Genomic DNA, 15287 nt, shown 5'->3' on the forward strand with positions numbered 1-15287 from the left:
ACCTCGCGTTTAAGAGCATTCGTTAGAATTACCGGCGATCATTAATAATACAACTATCTTATGATGCATTCAATAATAAAAATAATAATAATAATAATAATACAATTAAAAAGACAAACAGAAAAATAATAATAATAAAAATGCTGTAACTACACTAAAAACAATTCAGAAAACGAACCAACCCACAAAAACCCTCAAAAAAGTACTTCGAACGTGTCTATAATTTCATTTAGTTTATTAGACAAAATATATGATCTGAACAAACTCCGTCAACTCGCTATTTACAAATGTGGGTCACCTTAAAGGAAAACACCAACACATGAAGACAAATAACCTAGCAATGTCCCACGGTGAGGAAGGGGTCACAGGTGTCTCTATGTACAGCTCCAGCGGGCGCTAATCAAACTCGGCCATTTGTTTTAGAGTAACTCAATGCATTGCTCAACTGATTTAGATTTCATTGTCCCTTTATGAGTGCCATCAGTCCTTTAAGCGGGGCATATGTCTCGATCAAGCGGAAGAGAGAGCTGTGAGGACCCTCTGTGTCGATTCCTGCTGGTTTCTGGGGCTGTGGAGACACACAGAGAGAAATAAATGTGATGTGATGATGTCCAGTCTTCACAACAACAGCTTGAGTCATTCCACGGTTAACCACACACTCAAATTCTCCACGCGTTATAATGTAGTTATAATAATTACACAAAACCCGATCATATATATGTACACACACAAACACACACCACACAATAATGTGTACAGCTTTAAGGCCATTTGACATTTTGTTTTCTTAAAAGGTGCAATCAATTAATTCCCATCCACATAAAAATTGTACAAAAGCTTTTTTTCCCCTCTGTCTCTCTAAGACTTTCAATACAACATGGCGATTTTCCAGCAAATCCACTGGCGCGTCTTTTATGCAGGAAATAAATATTAACCATAAGTCAAGTCAGCAAACCCCTCGCACAGGGCCTGCTGAAACTGTGGCACTTAAAAGGGGAAAGTTTGAGCAAGACTGCTCCCCCGAGGGTCGGTTTTCCCGAGGGTCTTTAGGAAAGGCACATATCCTCGGTGACTTGATAAGTAGTTATTCTCCTGAGAGACACAGAGTGTGTGTGGGGAGGGGAACCGTGGCCTTTTGTCAGCAGGAAAAGCACAACTATTTATTATAAGCGCTGAGTTTTCTCTGCCAGTCTGCTAGAAAATAACTTTCTCCGATAAGAAGTCAAATAAATAAATAAAAATGCGTGTCATCGAGTATAGCCAGCTGCTGCTAATAATAATACTACTAATAATGATAATAATCATTATAAATAATAATAGAATGAAAAAAATAAAATAAAAATAAGAATATAATGCAAATGTACCCGTCGTGAAGAGGGCGAAATGATGACTTTAAAGGTTGCGTTGGTGATTCATTTCTGAGCACATTTCCCCGATCTAAGATTTAAAAACGAAACAGAACGTTGGAAATAGATCGACTGGAACTGAGATCTGTACAGCATTTAGTGTAGGCTACAGATTTGTTTTTATTTTATTATGTGTTATGTATAGGCCAGGACATTGAGGGAAACAATAACAACAACTACAGTAATAATAATAATAATAATAATAATAGCCACATTTAAAATGATATCGCGGCCGTGTGGGTCACGTGTGTTCTGCACGCACAGGCCTAGTGGGATTGACACATACCTATGTGTTTTGGACTCAGGTCCTCTGGCGCCCTGTCACTGTTCACGGCTCCCCCGGACGAGTGCTGCTGCTGAACCGGGTGATTGTGCTGATGACTGACGCCCAGGAACGATCGCACGTTCAGCAGGGAGTTCTGGCCCAGAAACGCGCCATTGGTCCAGTTGTGGAACTTCCCGATCTGGCACGTGTACAGTCCGTGGCTCGGCAGGAAGGCCGGGTGAGTGGCGGGAACCGAGGGTGACGTAGGTTTCTGCGAGCTATCGGGACTGGTCGCGGTTTCTGCTAACGACCATATTTTGGGCTTATTGCTAACGGGAACAGGAAAACCTCCCTGGCGACCTGGCGACAGAACGCTGGTGGTGTTATTGTTTCCATCCGACGGCTCTTTGCTGCCGGAAATGGCGTTGGGTTTGGATTTCTCAAAGGCCTCGTGAGCGTGAAGTCTCTCGAGCTCCCCGCGCTTTTCCTCGTCCTCCTCGTTGCTCTGATCTCCGTCGTTGTCGTCGATCTTGTCGATATCTATGCTCTCCAGATCTATTTCCTCGTCGTCTTCGTTCTTCTCGGCGTCCCCCTCGTTGTCGCTCCCAAAAATATTTGCGTCTTCGTCCTCTTTACTTCTGCCCCAAGTCACCTTGTTCTCCTTCTTCAGTCTTCTTCTGGCGTTGGCGAACCAGGTGGACACCTGCGTGAGGGTCATCTTGGTGATGATGGCCAGCATGATCTTCTCTCCTTTGGTGGGGTAGGGGTTCTTCCTGTGCTCGTTGAGCCAGGCCTTCAGGGTGCTGGTGCTCTCCCGCGTGGCGTTCTTGGGCCTGGACGGGTCTCCGTACTGGAACTGACCGTAGGGGTAGAAGGCCGGGCTCGCGTGGGCAGCGAAGCTGGCGGGGTGCACTCCGGGACTGTCTTTTAAATCATACTGAGAGCCCTGCAATCAGATCGACAAGGAGAAATCAAAATCACCACATGGGATACACACTACAACGTGCACAAATGAATTCGGGAATATGCTGGAATTCCATATCGAATTTTCAGTTTATTCAATTTATTTTTCAATGATTTTTTTTTTTTTTTTTTTTTTTTTTTTGCTTGCAATATTGTTTTCTATACCGATATTTTATAACCAGCGTTTGTTTTTACATTTGACCAGTATTGTACTATTAAATAATAATAAATAATAATAACAATAATAATAATAAGCTAGGCCACAGATAGTGATAACGCACAAAATATCCTAGATGTTATCCCAAACTTAATTAGAAAGACATTTAAAAAAAAAAAAAAAACCTGGTCAAGGATGGTAAATGGGGTCGCATTATTTCGAGCCTATAATTAAGTGTAAGTTTAATTTAAAGCTCGCTCGCGACGTACAGGCCTTAGCCTATTGACAGTATTATTATTTTAATTTCTAGAAAGTTATACGACGTAAATCTACTCATCGAAAAAGCAGAACTGCGAAAAGTATTTCAATCTCCCCCAAGAATTAAATTATATTTATAGAATTTGAATTAATTTCCCATGCAATGGAGATACATTCATGCGATTTCTAATTAATGTATTATAGGTTGGCGATTGGCACAGCTGATTTATAACTCTCACTTTATTTATTTATTTATTTTTTGGGAGGGGAGATATGCAACGGTTTTCTTCTGTAAAGTATCACATTTCAACAACATCAACTCTTTCCCCCTTTCTATTAAAATTGCAATATTATATATTATATTATATTATATTATACAATTTTACAAAAGCATGAGGTAGCCTAATAAAGTGTAAAGCAGTTTCTGAGCCAGCAGCACCGTTTCAAACAGTAATTCGTTGTACATAGTTTTACAGCACGAATATTAAAAATGATCGATCGAAAATTGAATTATTAAATTAAAAATGAAGCTTAACAAGAATTTTAAAAAGTACAAATTTGGCCAACCCAAACAAATGTCCTTCAAATCAAAGCTCGAGCCATGATAAAACTTTTCTTACGGTGTGATAATAGCGTTTGTAAGAAAAGAGGTATTATTGCAGATATTATTAATTGTATGCGTTCCAACTCCATAATATCATTTTAAGATAAACCTTGTAAGAATGTTAAAATCTGCAGAGAAACTTTCCATGCACAGTGCAAGCTGAAAATTACTCCAGCCCAAAAACGGTCGGCGATCAACTACAGGACGCTCGCAGGATAAAAGCAATAAAAGACTAAACGAAAGCGAGCTGCTTTCGCGAAAGTAATCTGATTTTCTTACCATCTGGGAGAAAAGAGCCAGATCGGCGCTGGTGTAAGGCAGAAAGGCGCTGTAGTTGTGTGCGTAGGGGTACATGCCCAGCACCGAGGACACGGCAGCGGCGGCCGCCGACGCGCTTCCCCCGATCTCTGCGCTCCCTCCGCGGGACGACGGAGTCAGCACTCCCGGCCGATCGCCTCCGTACACCGCCTGGGAGGCACTTAAATACTGCGGGTAACCCAGCTGGGGGAAAGACATCTCCTTCGCCACGTCGCAAGCCAAAACAAGGCAAAAAGCAAATAGCCCACCAAAGCAAGAAGTGAAAGAGTTTCTCTCTCTCGAGCAGCACAGAGTGAGAATGGGAAACTCTCGTCTTTAAATCTCAGCTTCTCTTTTGCAGCAAGTCCGTCGGATGTGATCAGATCAACAATTGAGCTCCAACTGATGTCTCTGCCCCTAGGTCCTGGGCTGATCTCTCAGATACAATTTGAAGTTGATGCTTTGATTGGCGTCCCAGGCTCCTCCTCGTTGGCGCATGTGGTTAGTGCATTGGCCAGGGCCACTTTTGCACTGTTTGGAGGATTGTATTTTAAATGTTTAGCATTAGAATCCATTCACTGTAGTGTGACAACCTGTCTACATGATTTTACAGCTGCCCAGCACTGGGGAAATGAACTGATAGGCACGCGGAACTTATTTGAATGGCTCATATAATTCTTCTAAACACTGGAGAATTAAAGCACCACTCGCGATGACACTGATCTCCATAAGGTATTGACGATCAAACAGCTGTATTCTTTCGAGGTGCTTTTTTTTTAGATTGCTAATATTGCGTACATTTGGTACAAATTATGCTCTGAACTAAATTATTCAAATGAAACACTGGCTTTACTGTTTCTTGAAGTGATCTTAAATAATTAAAGATGTGTATTTCCATACTCTAAACCTCATGATTTTTTTTTTTTCTTTATTCTTGTCGGTACTGGCAGAAATACAGTTTCTCATGCATGAACTTCCAAACGACTTTTAACTGATGATGCAGGCTTTAATTATGCGAATGATATCACATGCAGGTTTTTTTTTTTTTTTTTTTTTTTTTTTTTTTTTTTTTTTTGGTAAAACAAATTAATTAATTGATATCGCTATTGGCAATCAGGGTAGACAATGTGTGCCAAATTGTCTAAAACACTCTGACACGTCTTTCTCTTGCCTCTCTCTATCTCTTTTCTTCTCTCTCTCTCTCACACAGACACACACACACACACTTATAACCCAGAGGCACTTACACGCATACACACGGGGTGGGGGCATTGGGGACTTTGTATTTATGTTTCATTGTTAAATACTGGTTTACGAGGTGATGTCGTGAATAATCTTGAGCACTTCATTAGCATGCACACGAGCGCCAATTTAGCCACAAACCAACAAAATTATTAATACCACTAATAATAGTCACGACAGATCAAGGGATCGCCTGTGGTCGAACAGTTTGTGATTTAATGTGTGTACGGCTACACTAATCTCACCAATCCCGCCACATATTTACCAAAATACCTCCCACTAATAATAATAAACTGTTTGCTTAATGTGTGCTGTATAATAAACATGCAACGTGCTCATACTTTTCAGAAACGGGATAACATTTACAGATTTGTACACAAAATGCGATTTTCGCAACGGTTTAATTGTGCACCGTTTTTTATTTTATTTAATGTTAGCACTAGGCTATTATTATTAACTAAATTAAAGTTGCACATAAAATTAGATGTATTTATTTATTTATGTTTTTTTTTTGTATTTTTATTTTTTTATTTTTGGTGTCATTCTAATTCGAGACGTCGTTTTCCTCTAACCGAACTCGCTCTTGATTCGTGCGGGACTCGATCTGTCATGGGGTCTAAAGTTGTGCTCGCTGAAAGGATATAGTGGATTTAATACTTTAACGGCTCAGATGAAGCCAGTGATTGTGATCTGCCCCAGATGGCCGCGAGTGGAGGATCTGTTGAAAATATCTGAGGGCACTGATGCCAATCAGAGGAACACATCAGACAGAAGGAGGAATGGCACTGGTGATAACCCGCTGGAAGCGCGCAGAGCTGAAGATCATGCAGATATGACACTGAAAATATCTCCAAACGATGGAGACACAGACGTTAAGAAAGGACATTCAATCTTGAGAAATGTCGTCGAAACGAGTTAGGCGTGCTCAGTTACTCGCTTCTTATTTAAGCATTCACTTTTGACATTTTATGCATATATATATATATATATATATATATATATATATATATATATATATATATATATATATATATATAATGGGCTGCAAGGTTACATTTATTTATAGCATATATTATCTTTTTTATCATTAATATTATTATTACTATTATTCAAAGTCTTTTTTTTTCGGAGGTGAATCTCAAGTGTCCTTCTTTTCTTTCTTTTTTTCGGGTCAGTGGGGAAAATAAATTGTAAAGGGGTTGAAGTCTGACCCTCGTCAAACAAAGGCACGTGCAATCTATGGGCAATAAAGCATGTTCACACTTAACTGATTTATGGGGCTTGTTAAAGTCCCATTATCACGTTCACTGCAATATTAACGGAGAGAGAGACCTGTGCAACTTCACTGGATACCTGTAGAATATTTGTATCTTTTTAAGAAAGGTTTCTAAAAAAAAAAAAAAAAAAAAACACCTTTTTCTTAAAAATAATAATATATTTGTTTTTTTTTCTCTATATCTGTGCAAGATGAAAATTATAACCTACTCTGCATGTGTATGCAATGAAATGTGTCCATGTATACACACATCTATAAATTATGGAAAGTACACTAGTACACATGCCCTTAAGCAAGCTCTTATTTTTCTGCCCTTCTTCTGTCATATAAATAGCAAACCCAAGCTTAGCAGAGCAGTGATTACAGTGCTGAATTCTGCATATTTCAAAGGTTAGCGTTTTTGTTTTTACTCTAGGAAAAAAAAAAGAAAACATTTTTAGACTTTTAAACCATTTCAAAACAACAACAGCAAGACACACACACACACACACACACATTTCATGGATGAGTTGCATGTGTTGTGTTATATTCAGAATCTGAAGGGTTTCAGGTTGTCTGTACAGTGACTCTGATGCTGTCTGAGTGTCATTATACTATAAACACTGTTTGGCAAGCTTTCTTATATGCTTGCTTTAATACACAGATGCATTTAAGAAAAAAAAAATACTAGTATTTATTTTCTTTCAGACCATTTCTGTCATCTGCATGCAAGCCTCATGAGACAGATCTTTCAGCGCAGACTCCGGTTTGTGATTGGATTTCATAGAATTCAAAAATCAATGCATTTCTCAAGCATGTCAATGTACATTCTTTAAGTACAGGTGTAGGGCAATTCTTACAACACTGTAAAACTTATGTAGCACAAACGAAAGCAGGGAATGGCATTCAACTACACTGTCAACTTTAAACAGCCATAAGCAATGAGATCAAAGACATGCGCTGGAGTCTCTTCTCTCTCTAGATTACAGCCCTAACGGTTTGAACCCTTAATGCTATTAAAGGGAACCAGGACATCTCTCCCAACCATGGTTACTGAGTAAATCCCCTCTGGACTCAAAAATGACCAGAGTCAGCAGTGGTCAATTGGAGCTTTTGCATTGACTTTCAACACCAACCATCATTGTAAAATGTTATGCTCTGGGTTTTTGGGAGAGATGCTGCAAGTGCACTGATTTAACAGGGTTGTGATCCACAATCTTGGCTGCACAGACTGTTTGCATCTCTTTGCATCTCGCAATTATGGTCGAGCTCATTGGTATCTGCATGAATAATCACTGTGTAATGCTTTTTTTGTTTTCTCCACTCATTTCAGCTCTGTGTATATATATATATATATATATATATATATATATATATATATATATATATATATATGCAATGCAAATTGAAATCTGCATGATTTCAGAAGCTGTTCAATGAAGGATCCCATGCAATGGTCCAGTGAATGTGTATTGCGTGTAAAATCAACTGATAATAATGCCCGGGATCCTTCAGCAGTTTAGGAATGTCTTGAGATTATCAATGTTGGGAACTGTTATCACGTCAGCGGCCTGCTGGACCACACATGATTGTCCCCTATTGTCCTCTTCTGTGTTTGGCGAGTTGACATGAGGTTAAAAATCTCTGGTATGCCCCTCTCGCCCAGGAGAGATTAACAAATTATATGTGCTGAAATCTAGTCCAGCTAAATTCGGAAGAAAACAGTTACCACCAACCATCACAATGTGCCGTTCGCTCCCAGCCCACAAATAAAGTTTATCCAATATCCCCAAATATCCCCCAACACTGCAATAAACCGGAGAGCAGTTAAATGCCTTATTAGAGTCCTGCGCCAGGAATTTGAGAGGAATGCTTAAACCACACCCAGCTACGGAAAGACGGAATTTCAGGATAATAAAAGATGTGTGTGGAAATGTCATGAGGCCAGAGTGCAGTGTGTGCGGCTGACAGCAGAGCATATGGGAAGAGATTTTACCTCGCTGTAGCGACACCTTGGCACTGAATCTGTTACACTACTGGGCATCTGCTAGTTTGGCACTAGCCTGCAAACTTTCCACTCAATTGCAAATTTGCCAGAAAGGGACGGAAGCAATAATTAGTCATTATAGTGAATTTGTCTGTAACTTTATTATTTCATATCATATCAAAATTGTATTATTATATTCCTTATTTAATTTTGATTAGATAACAAATTGTGCTTTTGTTCCTTATATTTAAATAAAAAACACATTAACATACAATGTACAAATGGAACAGTAATTGGAATTAAATCACATGACTGGTATATTCAAATGAGTATGAAAGTTTGGGGATAGTTATCAATCTATCTATCTGCCTGCCTGGACACAAAAAATACACTCTTTGCTAAAGTTAGGGTATTTTTTCATAATGGGGCAGGTTGTCACATTTTATTTGTAGGAATTTTATACAATCCATTAATTACAATATATGTTGATGCTAAAATAAATAAATAAATATTAATAATAATAAATCTATTTGTTTGTGTGTGTGTGTGTTAACTTTGTTTTACTTGTGTATATATTTTATGAATTGTTTTATTTTCATTATTGTTTTAGATTTGTTTGTTTTAGTAACTACATTTTTTAGGTGAAAAAAAAAAAGCATTAGAGAAATAAAATGGACGTGAAGCACAAATTTAGCTAGTTAGTTTGGGCTGGTAGATATGGCAGTGTCTGTATGGGTTAATCAGTGTCTTTCTCCCTGGATCCCACACCTCTTGAAACACTTGCAGGGTTTTAGGAAAAAGACAACAAAACCTGCTTCCACCCACCCGGCCACCCCAGCATGCTCACATATCAAAGGCTGGCCATCTATGAGGGCATTGTCAATGGTGATTAGTGGGTGGGTCACCTCTCTGAAGTGATTGGCTACTGAGAGAAAAAAAGAGAGGCAGGGAAATGTGAGAGGGGATGTTAATTATTTTGGCTCTTTTCTAAGGAAAACATATCACCATGTGATCTAGTGGAGGTTAAGTACCCTCATTGCCACAAGGCCAGAGGTAATTAATAGACAGAATGGCTGTGTTTATGTGCATTAGTCTTTTATGGCTCTTTCAGTTGTAATGGTTTGTTAAATGGAGGCCTCCTTTCACCACAGATTGCAGGCTGATAAAAGACATCAGGTGGCCTGCGTTTAAATCTCAAGCACCTCACGTAATCCAAACCAACACCTCTGCAATATCATTGAAGTGTGTAAGCAGAACTGGGTCAGCTTTTTTTATCCCCACTTCTGTTGGAAGAATCATGAAAATTATGTTTAAAAAATGATTACATAATTTTGCATTTAAATGGAAGTTTTACAGAGCTTAACACTTGTGTAATCTATACATTTTAGTGAATGTGCAAAATTTACCCTTAAGATATTTTTTCAAATGTACAGAGCACACACACAGACGCACACCCACAACGTGATACAGAGCATACAAATCTGTTAATTGAATTGTAAAGAAGGCCTATCCAAATGATGGATTTTTGTGTATGCAGGCTCTGATATCATGGGACAGAATTGAAGTTGCACTTATAACTTGTTCTCAATCTGCTTTAATAAAATAAATCCTGTTTTAACTCTCACCTTTTTTTTTTTTTCATTTAGATATTGTATGAAAGCAAAGTCAAAAGCAATTTCACATTAGCCTGACATTAGTATTTCTTCACATGACCAGGTTTGTAATTATCAGTTTTGTTAGATCTGGAGCATTATCTCCAGGTGAACCGCAAACCTCTACAATCAAGCATCTACTAATCAGTGAGTCTCCACGTCTTGTGATGCGTGTTAAACAAACAAACAGATTTCTTTCAACTCTAGATTACTTATTCACCTTCAGGCACAAAGGGATGCACTGGACTAAGTCAGTGTGCCTCATTGAACTGTCAGCATCTATGAAGCCGCTTGCTGCACTCAAGGTTACAGAGCGGGAGGGCATGGAGGGGTCTGGCAGGTACGGCCAGGCAGAGCTTGTTCCTCGGTCCGGGATCGTGTCACTTTCGTTCAGGGCTGAATGCTTTCAAGCGGAGCATCCAGGGTTCTGGCCTGAGGGGTGGCAGGTTGCATCCCCCGGTTTTGTATCAGCTCCACGTAAAGTCGGCATTGATCCCAGCTGAAAAAAAACATCCAAACAATGAGGTCCAATAGTAAGTCCATTTCAAGAGCCCAGCTGATTGGAGCCAGGTAATGCCAGCATTAGAGATATTCAGCTGGGCCGGCGACTTGCAGAGTGCACCGTGAAATCTCTTGTTAAAGTAAGAGAAATAGTGTTTGCTCAGTAATTGAACAATTTTATTTTAGCCCCACCAGCCCCAGCAGCCCTGCTCCTCCTCCTCCTTCTCCTCCTCCTCATGCTCCGGTGCACCACCTCCCCCTTGCCTTTGTGTGAGTACCCATCAAATCTGGATCGATCCTGCAGTGTCATTGTGTTAGGGGGTTATTTATGTGGGCATCCAATCTCCAGCTGCTGTTGTATTCGGGCAGGGAACAAGGCCAGAGATTTTGTTAACAGCGAAAAGAACATCAGAGTAGACACCACAGCCGAAGCTCCGGTGCTTTCACAGCCAGTTAGACTTTAAGTAGTGGATGTATTGAGTTCATCCTGGTGAAACAGACAACTAATTTACTGTTTTCTCTCTCCATCTACATGGATTACGAGAGGCAAATGAGACGACCGCGCGACCCCTCCTGGCCGGCTCGCCAAAAATGAAACTCAGCCCTATCTGCCGGAGAAATGAACGATCCTACTTATGTTAATGCATACATGAGCGTTACACAGGTTTTCCCATGATAAGGCTATAGGTTAATGAAATGCTCATTTCATTCTAGCAGTTGTTTTCTCTGTGAAGTTCCGATAAGTAGCGAACCAATGAAGCCTGTAATTACAATCTTACAGAAACCCGGCCAATCTGTATATAAATCTCACCATCCAATTACAAGATGTAATAATTTTGCAGTCAAGCTGGTAATGAGGTCTAATACTCATGCATGTGATAATCCCCCCTGGATGCTGACTCTATCAGATGTTAGCTTTGTAATTATGTGGGCAAAAAATCATTATTTCATGTTCAAGTAGAAAATGAGGTTGGTGGGAAGTTAATTTTCTCTATGCTCTGTGAAGCATAGACAAGAATTTAATGATTTAATTACAGTTGTTAGCCCTTTTTTGTGAGAGGCTTAAATCGAGCTAAGCGTTTTTCATAGCCTGACATCAAGAGTCCGGGAGCATCAAAGATTGCGACAGCAGTGCATGTGCAAGAAGCGACGGGCGCCCCCCGGAATCTCCAGGAGCGCACATCTCCTCAGAATTTTGGTTATATCCTCATCACCAAGGTAACTGCATCCCCAGGACACAGAACTATCAGATAAAAGTGACATCAACAAATATTAAGCACTCTGGCTTTCTCTGCCACTCGCTAATCCACTGTATGTGAATTTGTCATATCAGATTACGAAGACAGTCATGATGAGGTGAAGTGAAAAGCATCCACCCACCTCAAAAGGACAATATAGTTTTTTCTCCACCTTTCTGGGAATTTCAAAACGGCTTTTGAGTGGTGTCTGTAGCCCTCTGATTTCCATATATTCTTTATGGAGGAGAGAGTTAGTGAGGGAGAGAAACAGTAAATACATTCCTCAGAGTAATCCCTAGAAAAGGGAATGCTTTTTGCCAGTGGAAGAAAGTACTCTGAGCTATGTAATTCAACTTCACAGAGAAACCAGCTACTTGTTTATTCAAGGGTTGGGGAACGTTGCTTCGCTCCCTTTAACAGGCCTCTGTGAAGACTGCCAAATATTTAGCCTGTCCTCTCCCGCCTTTCATCTGCTCCCACAACTTGACACTCGAGATTCTTCTCACCGTTCTCCTTACAAACTTCTGCTATGATTTGAATTTGACTTTGCAATAAAGGGTATATGCCGTCTAAAGTCACTCGAGGCACTTTTTCGTTCAATGACACCACTGAATCCCTAAGAGGCATTTGAAGCCTTTAAGAACTCCAGGTTTGTGGAGAAAATATTTGTAAATGACTTGTCTTTGGTTGTGCATTCGAGTCGTTGGAATTAAGCCCCAAAGCTACATACATTTTAAACACTCCAACGCCTCTTGAAAACTCCAAAGGTGACAATTGCACATTCAGAGGCGTGAAGAACAGATCTTCAGCGACAATAGTGCTCTCAAGCGCCTGCCTCCCACAGCACTTCGGGTCCCTGACCTTTAAATCTTCTGTCCTGATTTCGGTGCTTCACTGCGTTCTGTTAAACAAGAAGTGTTGTGACCCATAATTGTGGGCAGTCTCGCAGCAGGTTGGGAGAGCTCTTTCCGCCATAGTGTCCGGTCCGGCTCCATCTGCTGCTGTCTTGCACTGGTCCCACTGGGAAGTCCGGCTAATTTTGCAGTCAATTAGCAGAAGGATGCCTTTTGTTCTCTGGCTGTCCCAACGGGCTGCTGTGCCAGTCTGCCGCAATCTAAGGATGCTGCATTCAGATGGTGCACAGGGTTGTTTTTCATTCTCCCCATGCTCTCCAGTGCTGGGCCCTAACTAACCTTTTGACATTGTTGGCCAAACGCTGTCGATCACAGTGAGCTGTGTGGAGGCTTGAATGACGAATGTGAGATGGACAGAGAGTGCCTGGGTTAAATTTGACCATGAATGAAAGGTATTAGAGGCTTCATTAGCTGTAGGATTAGATGTCATAAAGCCCTCATGGGCACATCATGCGCAATGAGTATGCTTAAAACCATTAGATTATCACTGCAAATACTAATTCTGCACAACACCACTGACACAAGATTCTTACGTGCTATGACCACACTAAATCTCTAATGATACCTGGGAGAAATGTCATTTAGTTTTCATCCACGGAAGTAAATTGATTGAGATTATATGTTGATTAACGTTAGGTTTCGTGCATACAGATCTTTTATGTATATTTTCTGTTCTTGTAAAACAAATGCCTTAAATGCGCTATAAGTTGCTATTAATCAAATAATTCTGTAAAATAAAATGTATTACAAAATGTAAAGCAGCACAATCATTTCTAACATTGATAATTATGAGATATGTTTCTTGAGCAGTAAATCATCATATTAGAATGATTTCTGAAGATCATGTGACACTGAAGACTGGAGTAATGATACTGAAAATTCAGTTTTAATAACAGCATTGAATTACTTTTTAACACAAATTGTAATATTTCACAAATTTTAAAGAATAAGGTTTTGTGTAACAGTGTGTATTTTTTGGAGTAATTTGGATACTTTCCTGCACTGCTTTGTTTCCTGTATAGATAAGGTGCTGATGCACATATTGACATACATTTAATGCACATAATTTAATCTGCCAGTTTAACAACAATTTATTATAAATCAATTAAATATAGTATTATGTCCATAAAGTGATTTTGAAGTATGATTCGTGGTGTATACAAAAAGTTACCTGCTCTGTTGCAGATGAAGATAAAGCACTGCTGCAGGTACAGATACATACTGAATGTACTGAATTGCTTTTATTGTTTCCATTAAATAAGTTTTGCCAAATTAACCATAATACATTATCAATAAATATCTTGTTTATGTCCATAAAATGTTATTAAATATGATTTATTTGACTCTAATATTTTTATTTTTAGAATATTTTATATTAATGTTAGTCATGTAATAGTGTATCTCTCATGTGTGGAGGAATGTTTTTGCTTGCTCTGCTTTGTGATCTGTAGATGAAGTGCTGTCACAGTTATCGATGCACGTTGAATGTACTAAGTTGCTTCAGTCAAAAATAAATAAATAAATAAAAATGCACCAGAATACATCATGTCAATGCAATGTCATGTCAATCAATGGTTTATTCCAATATTTATCGCATTTAGGGATAGTCTTGCATAACAACATATCATATTTGGAAAAATAAGAAGCTCTGTCACACATACTGAAATACCTTGAATGCACTATAAATTAGTGCATCTGCCAAATCAGTTCATCCCCCAGTTTAACAACATGCCATGTACATTTAGACCATAAATGGTTTATTCTGACATTTGAATATGATTTATGGCGAACGCATTTTTTATTTGACTTTCTAATCATTTTGGGTCCTGTTAAATAAGGTAATGGTGTCTGATACGTGAAACCGCCCCATTCCACCTGGTAACCTGTGGATGAAGCGCTACCATTAGCTGCCAGTTACAAATGAGCTTCCCAGCCTCTCCGAGCTCTTTTCTGATAGATGAAGCACCCCGTCGGTCTCACCCCGCAGTCCTGGAGCAGCTTTACCTGGCCTCTCGCCGCGCTACCTGTCTCAAGTTAAATAAATCATTATGGTCCATAAAATATTCAAGGTGGGTGGGGAGGGCCAAGGTATCAGGCAAGCAGGGCAGGTTAAAGAATTTCTTAAATTTTTATAGCGTGACAGCCTGTCCCACATAAGCCCCTCAGCTGTCTCATGTTCTGGGGCAGAAATGCTCCTCTGTGTCACTCTAATAGTCTAGAATTACACTTGTATCACTGTCACTAGCATATGGGGATGTGTAAACCCCCTAGGCCTGTGCTCCCTCTGCTTTCATGGCATTTAAAATGATAACATTTGGCCAAGCTAGTTTTGACAGAAAGAGTGAAGCTCTATTCTCTCTCTTCCCTCTCCACAGCGGGCGTATCGCTGACAAAGACAGCCACCAGGGGCCTGCCACCGAGCGGCCAATCATCAGGCTTTTTACTGGATAATGATGGCGGCTGTGACTCTGTTAATAAGGGCCCGAGCACAGAGGGAGCGCGGCGTCAGAGCTGTTGGGCTGCCATTCACTTCATCATATACTCTCTT

The 15287-nt window shown here is 39.8% G+C and overlaps 1 protein-coding gene across 2 annotated transcripts; it reads right to left on the minus strand.

Annotated features, from left to right (window-relative positions):
• Window positions 1–220: 220 nt before the first annotated feature.
• On the minus strand, window positions 221–4354 carry LOC127975445 (iroquois-class homeodomain protein irx-1). Of its 2 annotated transcripts, XM_052579544.1 has the most exons (4): window positions 3933–4353; window positions 1693–2617; window positions 1365–1437; window positions 221–568 (listed from the first exon to the last, which is right to left on the minus strand). In XM_052579544.1, the coding sequence occupies exons 1-4, from the start codon at window positions 4167–4169 to the stop codon at window positions 511–513; spliced, it is 1293 nt and encodes a 430-aa protein (XP_052435504.1). In that variant the 5' UTR covers window positions 4170–4353; the 3' UTR covers window positions 221–510. The 2 variants fall into 2 exon arrangements, with proteins under 2 accessions (XP_052435504.1, XP_052435506.1); XM_052579546.1 differs by lacking the exon at window positions 1365–1437 and having other exon boundaries at window positions 3933–4354.
• Between the last annotated feature and the right edge of the window lie 10933 nt (window positions 4355–15287).

This window comes from Carassius gibelio, chromosome B16 (genome assembly GCF_023724105.1).
Source record: "Carassius gibelio isolate Cgi1373 ecotype wild population from Czech Republic chromosome B16, carGib1.2-hapl.c, whole genome shotgun sequence".
Lineage (NCBI taxonomy): Eukaryota > Metazoa > Chordata > Actinopteri > Cypriniformes > Cyprinidae > Carassius > Carassius gibelio.